At 41.5% G+C, this 18,323-nt stretch overlaps 1 protein-coding gene across 1 annotated transcript; it reads right to left on the bottom strand.

The window, feature by feature from the left end:
• Positions 1-314: 314 nt before the first annotated feature.
• Positions 315-3,209, bottom strand: LOC136879106 (pyruvate dehydrogenase E1 component subunit beta, mitochondrial). Its single transcript, XM_067152849.2, has one exon. It carries the CDS (start codon positions 3,061-3,063, stop codon positions 1,978-1,980), a length of 1,086 nt encoding a protein of 361 aa, XP_067008950.1. The 5' UTR covers positions 3,064-3,209; the 3' UTR covers positions 315-1,977.
• Positions 3,210-18,323: the final 15,114 nt, after the last annotated feature.

Here is an 18,323-nt window from a genome sequence, read left to right as displayed (position 1 = left end):
ATGCAGAAGTTTCAATAGGTGATCTGTAACAATTTCTTGCTTACCGAGAGTCCTCTTGCGTGTCGGGGCTGTAAGAATACATCCACAGAATCCCCTGACTGTTGTAAAAGGAGACAGAAACTAATTCTGCACTTAAATAGGCAACAAAAGTTGTTAAAAATTACCATATTATACACTGTGCTGAATTTTCAAAAGTCAAATCGAATCACTGAATGACATTTTTTTTTGGCTAGCCAAGTGATGCATAATAAAAATACTAAAGGAACCGTTATAAACCATCAAATGATCAAGCGCCATTATCTCAGATTACGACAATATATTTATATCACCATGATACATTGAAAATTACGTCCATGTTTTATTTTCATTTTAATAGGCCTATATAATGCTTTACATTTCATAGGACAGTTGAATTAATACAAAAGAGTTTATGTTTGTGTACATATCTCAATCTATTTTAGGCGCTTGGTCAAGTGACCCATAACATCCATTTAACAGTATAAGCCTGCCGCCTGTCAACAGACCATAGATCGAGAAATCTTCTGTCAACATTCTTTTAAACATGAACAATGTTCATATTCCTAAGTTCGTTGACAATTTTTACGAAACCAACAATTAAATTTTTTTAAGCAACTTGTGAGCTATTCTGTATCCTTTGGCAAACACATCATGACAGAATAAATATATAAATAAATATCGCCCACGATCCAACAGTTAGTGTAATAGTGAACGACCTTTGCTTGAAAGAGTTTGTAATGGTTAATAACACTGCTACTAAGGATTTCTCATTTTATTAAATCCTCTACCATCTGCAAATCATCCCATATGCTTCTGATCTCATCATCGATTAATGTTGCCATTAACGTAAGCTCCACGACTACTGAGGAGGAAAAAGGAGTTCTGAAATAAGGTTCTAGGTAAATAAAGGTATTTTAAAAAATCAGATAATCCATTACACCTCTGGTTGCAATTGGAGTCAGAGGAGAATAAGGGAGGTGGATTTCGAAAAATGGCAGGAGAAGACTGACAACTACGCGGGGCCACATATTCGTCCTTGTCCTATTTCCAATTGTTCCTTTAGAGTTTAACTTCTTGTGTTGGTAATCCTCACAACTACCTCACTCAGTGCACTTATAGCATTACTGTACATATATTCCCTTGGCAGAGGAGAAATAGGCCTAACTGTATTATTATAATTTCTTAATATCTCCAGAACATACTGTTGAGACAAGTAATGATCAACTGTAATTAATTAAAACTCTGCCAATGATCACCAACAGAGACCCGTTTCTCTGTCATCTGGTAGAGTAAAACGGAACGTCGAAATTGACAAGCAGACAGCCTGAATGGTGTCATATCATAATGCCTGCACATGGTGGATAAGGCTATACAATTATTATTATTATTTTAAAAACTATCTGTATAGGTATAACTTATATACTGAAACTAAGCAACATAAAATTCTCCTCACGTGCGGCCATAAATGGATATTGCACTATTGTTTGGCATTCAAAAGAACTGAAATCTCTCCTACTCTTATGACGTGGAACAAATATGGAAACACACAGATGAATAAATATTTTGTGCATAGGACACAGTATAATTGGTGATAATTCAACGTGTCTCGTGCACTCTATCTCGTTTCTCATATAACGTATTAAATAAAGCACAATAAATACCAGTTTATGATTGTAAATTACATCTTAGTTGCCTTTTTAATCTTAATTTCTTGAGACTTAATCAGAAATTTTAGACTTCTATCCAGTTAATTCGATGTCTCTAAAAAAAGAAAGATTCGCTATTTAATTTTGCTTGACCATTGACGTTATTGTCAGAATAAGTACCAGAATAATAGTGGAACATCCAACACTGTACTGGAGCATGCTTCATTTCTGTTGCAACTCGTGTGGTTAGGCCTACTGCGGTTAACAGAATTTTTACAGCTCCCTTTTGTTGCAGTAAAGTATAATTGTCAGACTATCGTGATAACACTTTCTTCGCAGCTCGAACGATGTCAGACACTTGTGGTAAGGTGTGCACCTCCAGAGTTTTAGCATATGGCACTGGTATATCCACAGCCGTAACATTAATGACTGGTGCATCCAACTGGAAAAATACCTCACTTTCCATAATTCTCCTACAGATTTCTGCACCCACACCGCTTTGAGGCCATCCTTGTTCAACATTGATTATATGATGGGTTTTCATGATAGATTTGGTTATGGCCTCCTCATCTAGTGGACGAAGAGTTCTAAGATTTATAACTTCTGCATCAATACCCTCTTCAGACAGCTTCTTTGCAGCTTCTAACGCCCATTCAACAGAACGTGAATGAGCTACAATTGTTATGTTCTTACCTTCACGTTCTATCTTTGCTTTGCCAATAGGCACAGTAAAATCTTTTGATGAAAGGTTATCAGTCATAGGAAACTGAGCACCATACATTATTTCATTCTCCAACACAACAACAGGATCTGGATCACGAATTGCTGATTTTAGAAGTCCTTTGCAGTCTTCAGGAGAGTAAGGTGCCAGTACTTTCAAACCAGGGCAGTGACTATACCAAGCAGAGAAACACTGTGAATGCTGTGCAGCCACGCCAGACGCTGCTCCATTCGGACCTCGAAATACAATTGGTACATTCATCAAACCAGCTGACATATAAAATGTTTTTGCAGCTGAGTTTATAACTTGATCAATGGCCTGCATAGAAAAATTGAAAGTCATGAACTCACAAATAGGACGTAGACCAGCCATAGCTGCTCCAACAGCAATTCCAGCAAATCCCATTTCAGTAATAGGAGTGTCAATAACTCTCTTGTCCCCATACTTCTTCCACAAACCTCTCGACACTTTGTACGCACCATCAAACTGTGCAACCTCTTCGCCCAACAGAAACACTCTTTCATCACGTTCCATTTCCTCGTCCATTGCAGCATTTAAAGCGTCACGAGGAGTTATGGTTTGGTTAAATCTCACTGTTGATGTGGAAAGAGGCCTTCTTATTACTAATCTTGCTGAAGACACGACCATGCTTGATACAGGAAATACAACCGCTTTCATAACAAAGCAAAATAACGAGAACAGCCAAGATCAAATAAAACAATAAACGGATCAATCAGACACAACCTTAAAAATAAGACCATGGAGAAAAACGGAGAAAAACACGTTCTAATTCACCAGACAGAAATGTGGAGTGCGGAGTAAGAACAATCAACACCTGAAACTGGTGTTGTTGATCCATGGAATAAATGGAAGATCTGTTCTTGAAGTTGATGTGGGCTCTTCTTCTTCTTCTTCTTCTTGTATGTTGTTGGGCTTAGTTTTAACTCTGTACCCAATAACCACACCGTTTGGTAATGCACTTATTTGTGTTGAAAGAATATCAGTAAGTTCTAGGTTGGTAATCCTGGGTAATGCAAGGTTTGGAAGTTGTTTTGCGTGGTTGAGGAAGAAGCAGAGGAGTAGGCTTGTGCTGATAAAGAATGATTAAATTATTAATTGGACCCTATGTTAGATTGTAATGAAAAGATAATATTCGCCGATATGTGATATCCATGATAGATATGGAATTTCTTCTATTATCGGTGAGCTGATTTGTACTGTTGTTAACATGTGTAGTTTAAAGGAATAGTCAGGTTATGTAATGTAAGTGTGAGAACGTTAGTGACAAGTGTAGGCTACTAAGGGTGACTTATAAGGCGATTTTACATTCATCAAGGAAATTAGTGAGCATATTTACTAATGGTTCCGTAGGAGCATGAATAAGACAAGCGACACTAGTTGGTAGAGGAACGTTATGATTTATTAGTGCTTGAAAAAACTTTTTTCTTTGGTTAGAATAGTTACAACATTGGAATATTATGTGATGAATCGTACCACTTGCTTGCTGACAGGTGCAAATATCTGTGTCACTGATATGAAATTTATACTTATATTCGGGTGAAGCGCATGATTGAATCGTAAACGGATTAGTGTAGTTATATGTCTTCTAGAGTAAGTGCCCATAGTGAACCAGGGGGTTCTTTGCAGTTCCGGTTGTAGTTGATAATAAGCTTTACCCTTCGTTTTTGCGGAATTTTTCCATAGAGAAGACCATTTTTGAAGTACGTTCTGTTTGATAGTAGGGGAATAATCCGTGTGTGGAATGGCGAGGTAATAGGGAAGTCCTTGTCCTTCAGCTGCAGCTTTAGCTAAACGATCAACCTGAACATTACCTGGTATGCTGCAATGACTTGGTATCCAAATTAATATTATATCATGCTGAGTTACGGAAAGGTTGTATAACAATTTACGGATGTTCCATATATACCAACTAGAAGATTCCTGCGGGGTTTTGATACTTTGAAGTACACTTAATGAATCGGTACAGATGATGGCATTGGGAATATTATATTGCCGTAAACATAAAAGAGTTTGGCGAATAGCAAATGTTTCAGCAGTGTATATGGAAGCGTTGGGTGGTAACGTAAATTGTTGCTGAAAGTTAAGCTGGGGGATGTAATAGGCAGCTCCAGTTCCCTCTGAAGTCTTAGATCCGTCTGTAAAGCAATTTGTGTATTGTTTATGCGGATTGAGAAATGCTTGGAAAGTTTTATTAACTAAAGTGGGATTATTCTTCAGATTACCCGGAAGGTGTTCGAAAGTAGTAGTTATGATGGAAGGGTGGTATGTAGATAAGTTGTATTCGTTAGAGTATGCCGGTAATGATCTTGTCTGTACAACATTATTTCTTAAGGGAAAAATGACTTCATATGCCAATAGAAGTGCCGGTATGTTGTTGACTTTCAATTTTCGACATATTTGGTACTCATTTAAAAGCTGCAATTTAGGTAATATGGGATGACGATTCAGAGTTATCTTTTTAAGTAAATATTTAGACGCTAGATATTCTCTTCGTATAGCCAAGGGTAGTTCTGCTGCTTCAACCAGTAAGGCATTGGTGGGTGTTGTCCGTAATGCACCTAATATGATTCGTAAAGCGTTGAATTGTAACGTGTCCAGTTTTTTTAGGTTGGTCTTTGACGCCGTATCGAAGAAATGGCAGCCCACTGCCTGCTCGATCTGCATCCGATGGCTGCTTAAACTGCCTGCTCATTCCATACTCAAACGCGCCTTACAAACAATCTGCCGCTAGATGGCAGCACCAAACGTACCCATTTACCGCGTGAATACAACTAGATAAGCATACCAGCAAAATTTAAAATCTGAAAGTAAGAGAAATATTAAAGAATTTTACGTATAAAGTGGTGCTCTAGAGAGTTATAGCTTCAGCACTTTTCGAGAAAGAGGTTTTGACGAACAAGAAAACCTGGAAACTTTGTCTGTATTGTACTTCCCTACATTACTAAGTAGAGGTTTCACGACTTTGGCCACCACAGTTTCTGACACAAGTTCCTGGTACTTATTGTTACTAAAACACTTTAAAAACTTACATTGGCACAAAGAAGGTAGAACATAGTTTTTTAAAGTCTGGAGCAGACTTGCAGATTTCTTGCAGTACGGTAGAGCCGCCTCAACAAATTTCTGAAGCCCAACGAGCTAGAAGCTCGTTGCTGAAGCCTCATAATTAGGCCAATAAATCGTTGCTAGGGCTAGCGCAGCTATCAATAGGGATGAATTAAATGAGGTAGAAACGTTATTCAAGCACGTGCTGCATTCTGTTTTTTCTTCGATTACACGCACTAAATAACCACACACTAATCCCTGGTAAGCAGTTTCCGAAGTGACACACACTGACTCAGGGGGCTCACGAAAATCTTCCAGTAAATCAAGTACATACTCAGGGAATAATAATAATAGACGGTCTATTAGGCGACTTGCATATCTGTGAAGATGAAAGCCTTACCTAGGATGATTTCTAATGCTGAATATGCCACACACACCCCAGCCCCCGAGCCACTGGAATTAACCAATTAACTAAATAGGCCCTACTTGCGTAAATAATAATAGTAATAAAAAGAGCAGTATATTGACACGATTTTATACTGCTAGCAAAAAACTCGTAATGGAATCTTAATCTGCTTACCCTCCAGGGTTGGCTTTTCCCTCGGACTCAGCGAAGGATCCCACCTCTACCGCCTCAAGGGCAGTGTCCTGGAGCTTCAGACTCTGAGTCGGGGGGATGGAACTGGGGAGGATGACCAGTACCTCGCCCAGGCGGCCTCACCTGCTATGCTGAACAGGGGCCTTGGAAGGGATAGACAAGGAAGGGTGAAGGAAGCTCCCGGCATTTGCCTGGAGGAGAAGTGGGAAACCACGGAAAACCACTTTCAGGATGGCTGAGGTGGGAATCGAACCCACCTCTACTCAGTTGACCTCCCGAGGCTGAGTGGACTCCGTTCCAGCCCTCGTACCACTTTTCAAATTTCGTAGCAGAGTCGGGAATCGAACCCGGGCCTCTGGCGTTAGCAGCTAATCACACTAACCACTACACCACAGAGGCGGACAATGGAATCTATGACAGCATATTATTCTGTTTTGTACCTTCACATTAACATTACAGTGTCCCCAGATATTATTTTACTTAGTATGTAATACTTCAAACCTTACGCTTACTATTTTCTGCAATGGTGTTTGAAGAGCTCTTGTTAGACGTCTCTGTGCTTGAATCCCTTCTCTTAATCATCGCTGAAATTAGCGGTTGTTTATAAGCTGGATAATCAGGGAAAGGGCTGGGTACAGATCCTGTTTTTAATTTCCGCGTTTTGCTGGTCACTTTGAAATCGTCATTTACGAAATGTAGACTGCAAACCACGGAATAATCAGAAGGAATCCATTTACTTCCCTTGCTGTTTCCTTCCCTGGATATAATACTTAACCACTTTCGACGCAATTGTGTACTTGAAGGTATATCATGGAATGAAATATCACGGCATTCTGGTTTCCCTTTCTTTGATTTGCAGAAAGGCACGCAGCAGTACACCATTTTCACTGAAAACAAGTACAGTCTATCCTATTTCCCGCTATTTCATTCCGACAGGTCTGGAGCCGGTTGGTGCTGCCACCTGCTGTGGGTATTTGTAAACGGAGTGTTTCATTTAGTGCCATGTTAAAATGTTGTAATGAGCAGGCAGTATAAGCAGCCATCGGATGCAGATCGAGCAGGCAGTGTGGCAGCCATAATCTATCCTTGCCCGGATTGAATTTTTATATAAATGATGTGGGCTCGTTATTTCACCCAGACACAATACTTCCTTATATTTGCACTAGTTCGACACTCGCACACAATTCCGATAAAGTAGGACACCAATGCAGTTCGCAATGTTCTCTGATTGAGAAGTACTTGAAGATTGAGTAAAGTAGATCGTGCAGTGGACGCACAAAATGGTTTCAAAGTACTTGAAATAGTTCATTAGAAGACGTAGCACCTAGACAACTGAGAGTGATTAAATTATGTATACAATACTAGGAGATATAAGAAAATCACAGGGACACAAGGTACATTAATCTTCACGCTAGAGTGGCCGATCTTAGCGACTTCTACAAAACATACAACACCGGGCCAACATATAAGGGGATAAGTAGGAGAGGGCAGTGGAACTACAGAGGGGTGAATATATGTAAGAGTGTGGGACTTTGGACAGAGGGAAATTCATATCTGATCAACGTATATGGGGGATTTAGAGAGCGGAAAGTGTTATTGAGATCGTAAACAAAAAATTAAGAGGGGTGACAGTGTGATGATATGACGTCAATGAAAATGTACACGCGATCGGTGGAGGGGGACAGATGACAATATACGGTAGCCATGTGGCTTGGTTTAAAAGCAGGCGGTAGAGAGGACGTGAGTCAAATGAGAATATTATGAAATAAGTAAGTGATGTTAATGTATTGTGGTAATGAGGGATTAGAGTAGTAAATTAGAGTGATCTAAGAACTGATTTAATATATTGATTATTGTGTGAGAGCGCTTGTAGACCAGACATGCAATTGACGTGGGGAGAGGAAAATTGAAATGTATTAAGCTTGAGTACAGGCAGCGTCTAGAGGAGTTATACAACGGACATTGAAAAAAGAGATGATTGATATCGGCATCTACGGATCCACAGTGACATAGGGGATGCTGTTGTAAACGAAATCGAAATTTATATAGTGGTGTAAGAGCATGATTAAAGCGAAGGCGTAAGATATTGATGATATGCCGACGAGTGTAGGTTGCGTGTTGATACTAGAAAATAGTAGGTAATAGGGGTTGTAGACTATGATAGAAATTGCCCTTCTCACGTGCAGATGTTGTCCATATGTGTTGCCATGATTGTTGTTGTTGTGATTTGAACAGAGATATGAAATCTGTGGCGGGAACAGAAAATGTAGCGGGGTTTGTAGATAATAGTGAAGCCTCTTTCGCTAATCGATCAGCCTTTTCATTACCTGGTATGTTTTTATGTGCCGGTATCCAAATGAGTGTAACTTGGACACCTAATTGGTTTAAAGTAAACAAGATGTGCTTTACGTTATATACATACAAATTCAGCGTAAACTTGTTAGATTTTAGTGTTTGGAGCACGGAGAGAGAGTCAGTAAATACACTGACTGACAGTGACAATGCAACACCAAGGAGGAGTGGTTCGAAAGGGATGAAAGTTGGGGAGAAAACAGAGACGGTACGGATGAATAATTGATGTTTATTTCAAACCGATATGCAGGTTACACAATGCGCACGGCATCGACTCAGTAGGATGTAGGACCACCACGAGCGGCGATGCACGCAGAATCACGTCGAGGTACAGAGTCAATAAGAGTGCGGATGGTGTCCTGAGGGATGGTTCTCCATTCTCTGTCAACCGTTTGCCACAGTTGGTCGTCCGTACGAGGCTGGGGCAGAGTTTGCAAACGGCGTCCAATCAGATCCCACACGTGTTCGATTGGTGAGAGATCCGGAGAGTACGCTGGCCACGGAAGCATCTGTACACCTCGTAGAGCCTGTTGGGAGATGCGAGCAGTGTGTGGGCGGGCATTATCCTGCTGAAACAGAGCATTGGGCAGCCCCTGAAGGTACGGGAGTGCCACCGGCCGCAGCACATGCTGCACGTAGCGGTGGGCATTTAACGTGCCTTGAATACGCACTAGAGGTGACGTGGAATCATACGCAATAGCGCCCCAAACCATGATGCCGCGTTGTCTAGCGGTAGGGCGCTTCACAGTTACTGCCGGATTTGACCTTTCACCACGCCGACGCCACACGCGTCTGCGGTGACTATCACTGACAGAACAGAAGCGTGACTCATCGGAGAACACGACGTTCCGCCATTCCCTCATCCAAGTCGCTCTAGCCCGGCACCATGCCAGGCGTGCACGTCTATGCTGTGGAGTCAACGGTAGTCTTCTGAGCGGACGCCGGGAGTGCAGGCCTCCTTCAACCAATCGACGGGAAATTGTTCTGGTCGATATTGGAACAGCCAGGGTGTCTTGCACATGCTGAAGAATGGCGGTTGACGTGGCGTGCGGGGCTGCCACCGCTTGGCGGCGGATGCGCCGATCCTCGCGTGCTGACGTCACTCGGGCTGCGCCTGGACCCCTCGCACGTGCCACATGTCCCTGCGCCAACCATCTTCGCCACAGGCGCTGCACCGTGGACACATCCCTATGGGTATCGGCTGCGATTTGACGAGGCGACCAACCTGCCCTTCTCAGCCCGATCACCATACCCCTCGTAAAGTCGTCTGTCTGCTGGAAATGCCTCCGTTGACGGCGGCCTGGCATTCTTAGCTATACACGTGTCCTGTGGCACACGACAACACGTTCTACAATGACTGTCGGCTGAGAAATCACGGTACGAAGTGGGCCATTCGCCAACGCCGTGTCCCATTTATCGTTCGCTACGTGCGCAGCACAGCGGCGCATTTCACATCATGAGCATACCTCAGTGACGTCAGACTACCCTGCAATTGGCATAAAGTTCTGACCACTCCTTCTTGATGTTGCATTTGCTCTGTCAGTCAGTGTATATTAGCAGATTGTATGGATGAATTTTTTATGTACAGTAACGTTTGTCGTATGGCAGGAGTTCGACAGAAAAAATGGAAAAATGTGACGATAAATGAAACAATTCAGCATACTGAGTTTGTTCGTAGTAAAAAGCAGCTCCAACACCGCAATAATTTTTGGATCCATCAGTATAAAAGTTGGTACATGCATTAGTGGGTGAGATACGAACTTTTTTAGAATATAGAGGAAAATATGAAAGTCGGTAAGGGAGCATAGCAAAGGATGATTCTTAATAAATATTAGGAGTATATTGAATCACGTTATATGACACGGAATAGTATGGTAACACCTGACTAAGAAAAATATTAGGTTTAAATGGGGAGACAGACTCTAATGCCCAAATTAAGGCCGGGGCTTGGCAATTTTGAGTGAGAGGGGATGGGAATGATTGAGCGAGTAGTTGTATTTTGGGTAGAAGGTTATTGGAGATCACTAGAAGTCGTTTGAGAAGATACTTAGATCCTAGAAATCTGTGTCGAAGCAGAAGAGGAGGGTCACCAGTTTCTACTAATAATGCATTAGTAGGAGTGGTATATAATGCAACAAAACAAACTCGTAGCGCTTGATTTTGTGTCGTATTGAGGGATTGAAGGGAGGATGGTGATGCAAGATCAATGATATATGCACAGAAGTCGAAACGAGCACGGATGGTGGAGCAGTATACTAATTTTGCTGTAACAGGATCAGCTCCCCAGGAACGACGTGTAATAGCTTTTAATAGGTTAATATATGTGGCAGTACTGTTTCTTAGGTGTTGTATATGTTGGGAGAAGTGTAATTTACGATCAAGTATAATGCCAAGATATTTATGGTGTGAACGTATGGGAATTTCATATCTATTGAACAATAAAGGCTCTGAATTATAAACACGCTTGGTAGTAAAAATTACCGCAGAACATTTACCAGGAGATAAGGATAACCCATGAGTGTGTAACCAAGACTGTACTTTAAGCGGGAGATGTGTTATGCATTTCCGGGTAACATCTAGATCTTTATGGGAAAAATAGATAACTACCGGTATGTCGTCAGCATACATAAGAATTCTGGCAGATTGGAGGGCAGTTGCTCAAGGTCGGATAAATATAAAGCAAAGAGTATTCCACTGAATATATCACCATGAGGGATGCCGACAGTAGCCTGATGAGGGGATTGTGTAGTGAGGGGAGGTTTGAAGATAAGAGTGCGATATATTAACAGATGGCGTAGAAGAGTTATGAAAGTAGTCGGGATTCCTTTCTGTAATAACACATCCCATAATATATTCAGGGGGACTGAATCAAAGGCACCTTGTATGTCGAGGAAGACAGCAATAGCGTGCTGTTTCCTAGATTGAGCTAATAATATGTCAATAATAAGTATATTGATCGCATCCTGAGCATTTCTACCTTTACAGTAAGCATACTGATACTTGGGAAGAAGGGAATAATACTCTAAGTACCACAGAAACCTTTGGAGCATGATTTTGAGAAATAATTTGCGTAGACAAGATGGCAATGTTATTCCCCTTATATTGTGAGGGGTGGTCATTGGACGACGAGGCTTTGGAACCGGGACTAGGAAAAAAGTGTTCCATTCCGGAGGAGGAGTCGTAGTGGTTAACACAAAATTAAAGTACTGAACAAGCACTTGTAGGGCTTTGATCGGCAATTGTTGTAACATAGCATAAGAGATATAATCAGGACCTGGAGTGGACTATTTGCAGGAGTTAAGAATGGACGTGAGCTCTGGGAGAGTGATGGGACGAGAAAGGACTGAAGACCGACTAGTGGAAGCAGACATAGCTGGGGTATAAAGTGGAAGTACATAATCTGGAGTGAGGGACGTTAGAAATTCATTCAGAATATTCGACGTGATTTGAGGGCGTGGGGCATGAGTGGAAGCCCGAGTGAGAGCACGGATAGCATTCCATAACTGATATGCAGAAATATGGGTATGGAAAGAGTATATAATTTTTTTCCAGGCTTGTCGTCGTTTTTGATAGAATACACGTCTGATATGAGCAATATGATGTTTGAGGTGAAAGTAGTGTGAAGCAGTTAAAGTTTTACGATATGGTTTGAAGAGTCTCTTGCGTTTAAGGATTAATTGGTGACATTCAGTGTCCCACCACTTTAATTTAGAGGTACCAGTTGTTATGGAGTTTGATGGTGCTTTAAAAGGATGGTATATGTCCAGATACTGTGTTATTATTTTGAGAATTGATTGATAGGATAATTCTGTTACAGGGAATGTCTCTAATTGGGTTACCACGAAGGACTTAAAGCACGAAGCATTGAAATGTTTCATGGAACGAATTTGAGCGGTATAATGGTGGTTAATAGGGTTTTTAGTAATATACCCATGTCCATAAGTAATGAGGATAGGAAAGTGATCACTTGTATGAGTCTCACTTAGTACTCGCCACGTGGTTATAGAGGCAATAGTGTTGCGGCAAAGTGATAAATCGACTGCGCTAGGCAACGAACCAGGAGGAGTGAGCCTGGTAGGGGAACCGTCATTAAGAATCAAGAGATTATGTTGAGTTACAGCATGTAAGAACTGTGTGCTTTAGAGGTGTCGAGCGGGGCTCCCCACTGAGAATGATGTATATTGACATCTCCCAAAAAAGGAGTTGGGTATCAGATGAAAACTGATTAAAAAATTTGAACCATTGGGCGAAGGAGATGTAATTATCGGGAGGATTATATAAGTTTATAACATATGTGTTATGATATATAAGGCCTATGGAATAGGTATTTGGTATTATGTATTGTAGATGTAATGGAGTGTACGATAACGAATTATGTATCATAAGTCCGACACCATCAAATCCTGGTCCGTCATGGCGTTCAGTAGAATAACCTGGAAAATAAAAGAGTTTTATGAGAAAACCAAGTTTCTTGCAGAGCGACTATATGAGGAGATGTTTCGTGCATTATAAATTTTAATTCGTATTGTTTATTTTGTAGGCTCCTAGCATTCCATTGAAGGATGCGTACTACCATTATTAAAGATAAGGTGTAAACTTTCTCGAAGTTGACTAATAACTGGTAAAATATTGGGGTGATCTCCAATTAGTTGAGTAAGCTGCATGAGAAGGTTGAGAACACACTGTTGAACATGTTCTCGCTGTGGTAGTGTAGTAGCTGTTTGGTGATGCTGTGCGGGTTGCAGAGGGACTGACGGGCTCGATGTTGAGGGAGTTGTCTGACTGGGTTGAATGGGGTATTGATAACACAGAGATTGAGAGGGGCGAGAGGATGTGGTGGGATGCACTAGCTGGAGATATCCAGCTCTATCATACCCGGGAGAAGGCTTAGGTGGCAAATCCTTGACAATCACTTGTGTGAATTTGCATTTGCGAGGCATTTCTGGTATTGGAGAAGGATGTTGAGAGGGTAGGGGAGGAAACTGTTGAATGTTATTATAATCAGAATAAATAGGTGGAAATAGTCGAGCAGAAGCTTCTGAAAAGGAGATGTTATCAGTGCACATGAGGTTTTTTATCTCCACTTGCTTCTGATGAACAGCACAATCAGATGAGCCCGTTTCGTGCTCCCGATTGCAATGTAAACATAATTTGACATTAGCAAGGCATTCTGAGGTAGCATGATTCAAACCACAGTTGCGACAACGAAAGTTAGTGGACTGGCAATTGCGTATGGTGTGACCATATCGCTGGCATTTGGAGCAAATAATGGGATAGAATATAAAGGGGTTGACTTCTAACATTACGTGATAGATTGAAACATATTTGGACAACGTTTTGGAGCAAAAAACAATCTTTACTGAGCCGGTAGGTATATATACTGCCTGACCATCTTGGAGGGTTTTAGGACGTAGGCGATGAACAGAGTGAACTTTGAAGTTACTCGTAAGGTAAGAATATCTGATTCAGTTAGATCTTTCTCAACACCGCGTATAATGCCTACTCGGAAGATACTGGAGTGAGGAATAAAGGCATGCAACTTGTGTGTATCAAGGAACTTATTCTTCAAAAAGTCATTAGCACGATTAGGAGAGTGAAAGTTTACCTGAATCCTATTACGGCCCTTATACTGGATGGAATTAACAGGAAAGTTTCTTTCATGGAGTAAACGCCCAATTGCCATAGGGACAGGTTGCCAATGTTATTACCTTGTTTGGTTGAAACAAAAACAAGATATGGTCCTGGGTGGTTTAATGGGTATCAGTTACATGCAATAGTATTCGGTGGTTGAGTAGGAGGGGGAGGGTTATTATTGCATTGGGTCGAAGTTTGCAACGAAGGGATATTAGGAGAACAATCAGTCAGGTTTGTATCCATTTTCACCTCTTCTTCCCGTTCAACATTACTATTTGACGCGGGATGGAAGTCCCCAGTATCTCCACTATCAGAACTCAAGCCACCACTTCACAAATCACACGCAAGCTAGCACTCGAATGCAGGAGTAAGTTCTAGAAACTTCAGACACGGAACACGAAACCTCGAACACTACCAACCGTACAGTACGATGTCGCGGACGAGACTCAACTGACGATAAGGCCGTACATTGAAGATCCGACAACGTCGCTTGGAGCTAAGCCTACAAGGAATACAAAAACTGCTCACTCGCAATGCTCTATTCAGAAACAGCGTCCGCCTGGCAGTGCGCGTCTTGGCCACTGCAGCGCTAGTATACCACCTCACATCAACACTCACTAGCATTGCTAACGGGAGTTAAAACCAGCACAAATTTACCTCTACACTATACCTCCTGTATATTATATACGTTACTGAGCAAAATGAAGTAGAAAATAATAAATGTTCACCTTTTACACCTGGGAGTTCAATTCAGCTGTGGATTTTCATTTCAGATAACACACAAAACTGTCGAAATTTATGTCTGGCATTTAAAAGGATATAAGTTCTGCACTAGATATTTTTACTACCGCACCGTAGATTTTCAGTGAAAAGGAACGACTTTAACAATTTTCCTTCATATTTCCTTCTCAAAAATTGTTTTTCTTCTCAAGAAGTATTCTCGGCGATACTCGCCTCTCATGCTATTAGCGTAGTTAGTGACAGAGGGGCGCAGAAACATCTGCAGTATTATTCTGCTTAGTTCCTCAGGATGATCACTTTTCCCACACTGTAGAATAGGATTTTTAGCAACATGTGGCAACAGTATTTCGGTTCATGTTTGTGCTATTTTTGGACTGCCCAGTGTTATCGATATCATTTCGTCCGTTACTTGCCCCAGTTTCATCAGCAGTGAAACAAAACTTGTTTTTGGATACCTGAGACCACCTCTGTCTTTGATTTTTATTAATGACGTTAGTGGAGATGGACTCTGGATACTACTAATTTTATAAAAAAAATTCTTGACATGGCATGTGGTCTTCGACAACTCTTACCAAATACCCTCCAATATATGCCATTGCAGCACTCGACATAGAAACTCATTGGGCTCCTTCGGCTTCCTTTTCGATGCTTTTCAATTGTATTTGAAAATTTCTTGCTACCGGGCGTGTTGGCCGTGCGGTTAGGGGCGCGCAGCTGTTAGCATGCATCCGGGAGATAGTGGGTTTGAACCCCACTGTCGGCAGCCCTGAAGATAGTTTTCCGTGGTTTCCCATTTTCACACCAGGCAAATGCTGGGGCTGTTCCTTACTTAAGGCCACGGCCGCTTCTTTCCCACTCCCAATCCTTTCCTATCCCATCGTCGCCATAAGACCTATCTGTGTCAGTGCGACGTAAAGCAACTAGCAACAACTGTATGCTAACTCAGGATTCGTTGCTGCCGGTTCATCCTCGTGTGCGATTTGTTCACTAACTAACTGTTGCAAAGTTGGAAAAGATACATTTCATTTATTTTGTTCCGACAAATAAGAAGAAAACCATTTAGAAGCTTGTGAGACAATTTATTCCTTTTCTGGTTATTTTTCACGAAAAACTGAAAGGTAAAAAGGAACTACTTATATATTATGTCACTTTACGTTCCACAACTATTCTTCCCTTCCTCCTGCATAGACGAGCACATTAACTTACGCTCCGTGATAAGAATGGGCAGCTGCACTCTTCGAGTATTCCAAGGTTCAAATCACACTTTCGACACTGGCAATTGACACCCAAGGAGTCTGGCATTGTTTATACACTACCGCTCATTAATTTCAATACACCCAATAATTGACACCTCGTTCTCTGTGGATAAGGTCTAATACCGTGGGTACGGTTGAGGAAGCAAAGGAATAGTACAACAGTTGTACACATGACATGATTTTTGTTTGTGGTCATCGAGATACAATAGTACCCAACAACCAATGTTGTGTACATAAGCGTTGTGTATCTATCGGATATGTTTGTTTACCTATTTGCAGACGGACGCCTCATTTGGTGCACCTGTGTTGTTCCCTGTAGTGATGTGATATCTGCAGCGAACGTCAAACATTGCTACGGTACATAACATGTGGTTCCTGCATGTCAGTTCCTTCGTGACAGCCGAAGTGTGCACATCGCTAGTATGGCTCCACGAGTGGAGATATCCATAGAAAAACGTGCTGCAATTGTAGCACTTAGCCAAGCAGATTTATCTATTCGCCAAATCGCGAAACAGTGTAGTGCGTCTATAGGAGAGTGCAATACACCCTTCACCGCCAGAAGACAACAGGTAGCAATAAGGACATACCACGACCAGGACGACCTCGTAAAACAAGTAAAAGTGATGAAACATATATCAGAATTACCAGTAAGAGAAATAGATTCCAAACAGCGCCCCAAATTCGTGCAAATCAATCCGACAAAAATATATGTTGCAACAGTATAAAGGAGACTGATTGAAGCCGGCTTGAAAGGATGTGTCATAGCAAGAAAACCCCTTCTAAGGCCCATAAATAAAAAGAAGAGAATTGAATGGGCTAGAAAACATCGTAATTGGACATCGGAAAAGTGGACGAAGGTGTTATTCACCGATTAATCGAAGTTCGAGATTTATGGAACCAGAAGGAGAATATTTGTTCGCCGATTTGTAGGGGGAAAGGGTATCCCAGCAGTGTGTTCTATCTACAGTTAAACACGGCGGAGGTTCTATTATGGTTAGGGGATGTTTTGCCGGATATAGAGTTGGCGACATTATGAAAATAGAAGGATGTATGGATCAGAAGCAGTACCAACGCATACTTCAGTATCATGCAGTACCAAGTGGATTGCGCTTAATAGGGAAAGGGTTCACCTTGCAACAGGATAATGACCCAAAACATCGGTCAGCATACTGGACGAACTACACTGCAATAAAGTAAAAACAGGAAGTACTGAAAGATATTGTATGACCGTCCCAAAGGCCCGATTGCAATCCCATTGAAATGGTCTGGGATGAAGTGGACAGACGTATCAGGGAAGTTTATATATCCAGCAAGGAACATCCCTGGAATATTGTTGAGGATGTGTGCAATCATATAGATTCACGATACCTACAAAAACTGATTGACCGCATGCCTCGAGTTTGTGAGGCAGTCATTAAATTCAAAGGAGAAGACTTCGATGAAAGTAAAATATAATGTTTGTGATTGTATTATATATGTGTAATTTAATATACTTATCTTTTGTGAGAAATAATGTTTGATTTGTGTTTTAAATCTGAAATACCAGGGTGTATTAATGTGCTAATAATGACGGATCATGTAACTTCTAAATATTTGCATTCCTCTCCTGAGGAGGGGGCCGGCTTCCTAGACGGTGACACCGTCTCTCGGGCCAATTTTTATCGAAGATAATATTATCATCAGGGGCTGCCTGGCCGAGGCGGTAAAGGCGTGCTCGGTTCGCCCGGAATTACGTGGGTTCGATTCCCCGTCAGGAAGTCGTAAAATTTAAGAAACGAGATTTCCACTTCCGGAGGTGCATATGGCCCTGAGGTTCACTCAGCCTACACCAAAAATGAGTACCAGGTTAATTCCTGGGGGCAAAGGCGGCCCCATCACGTGCCGAGGTTAACAATGGTGGAAGCCTTTACCTTCCACTCCTCCAAAGGCCTTCGTGGCCTGTACGGAGGTGTCTTTGTCTTTGTCTAATATTATCATCAGAACAGGAGCAATAGCAATAAGTAACCTAATTTTTGCCGTCACAGGGTCTGCATATTTACTGGAACATACCTTGTCTGCTTATTGTTTTAATCCATACTTCCCTAGTTGGCTCGTGGCAAAGGAATTCATGGAAACTAGTTCCAGGAACGTTATTTCTAGAGCCTTGTTTACAACACGGTACGCAACAGTACACCATTGTAATATAATTGACGTATTTTAACAATACGTCACCAGTAAGCATACAACGTGAAGAAATACCGCCAACCGAGGTGTTCATGTGAGGTTGAATTGCAGCGCCTCTAGCGGCAAATATA

This window comes from Anabrus simplex, chromosome 8, assembly GCF_040414725.1.
Source record: "Anabrus simplex isolate iqAnaSimp1 chromosome 8, ASM4041472v1, whole genome shotgun sequence".
Taxonomy (NCBI): Eukaryota; Metazoa; Arthropoda; class Insecta; order Orthoptera; family Tettigoniidae; genus Anabrus; species Anabrus simplex.
This window is presented reverse-complemented; position numbering and strand designations above follow the sequence as displayed.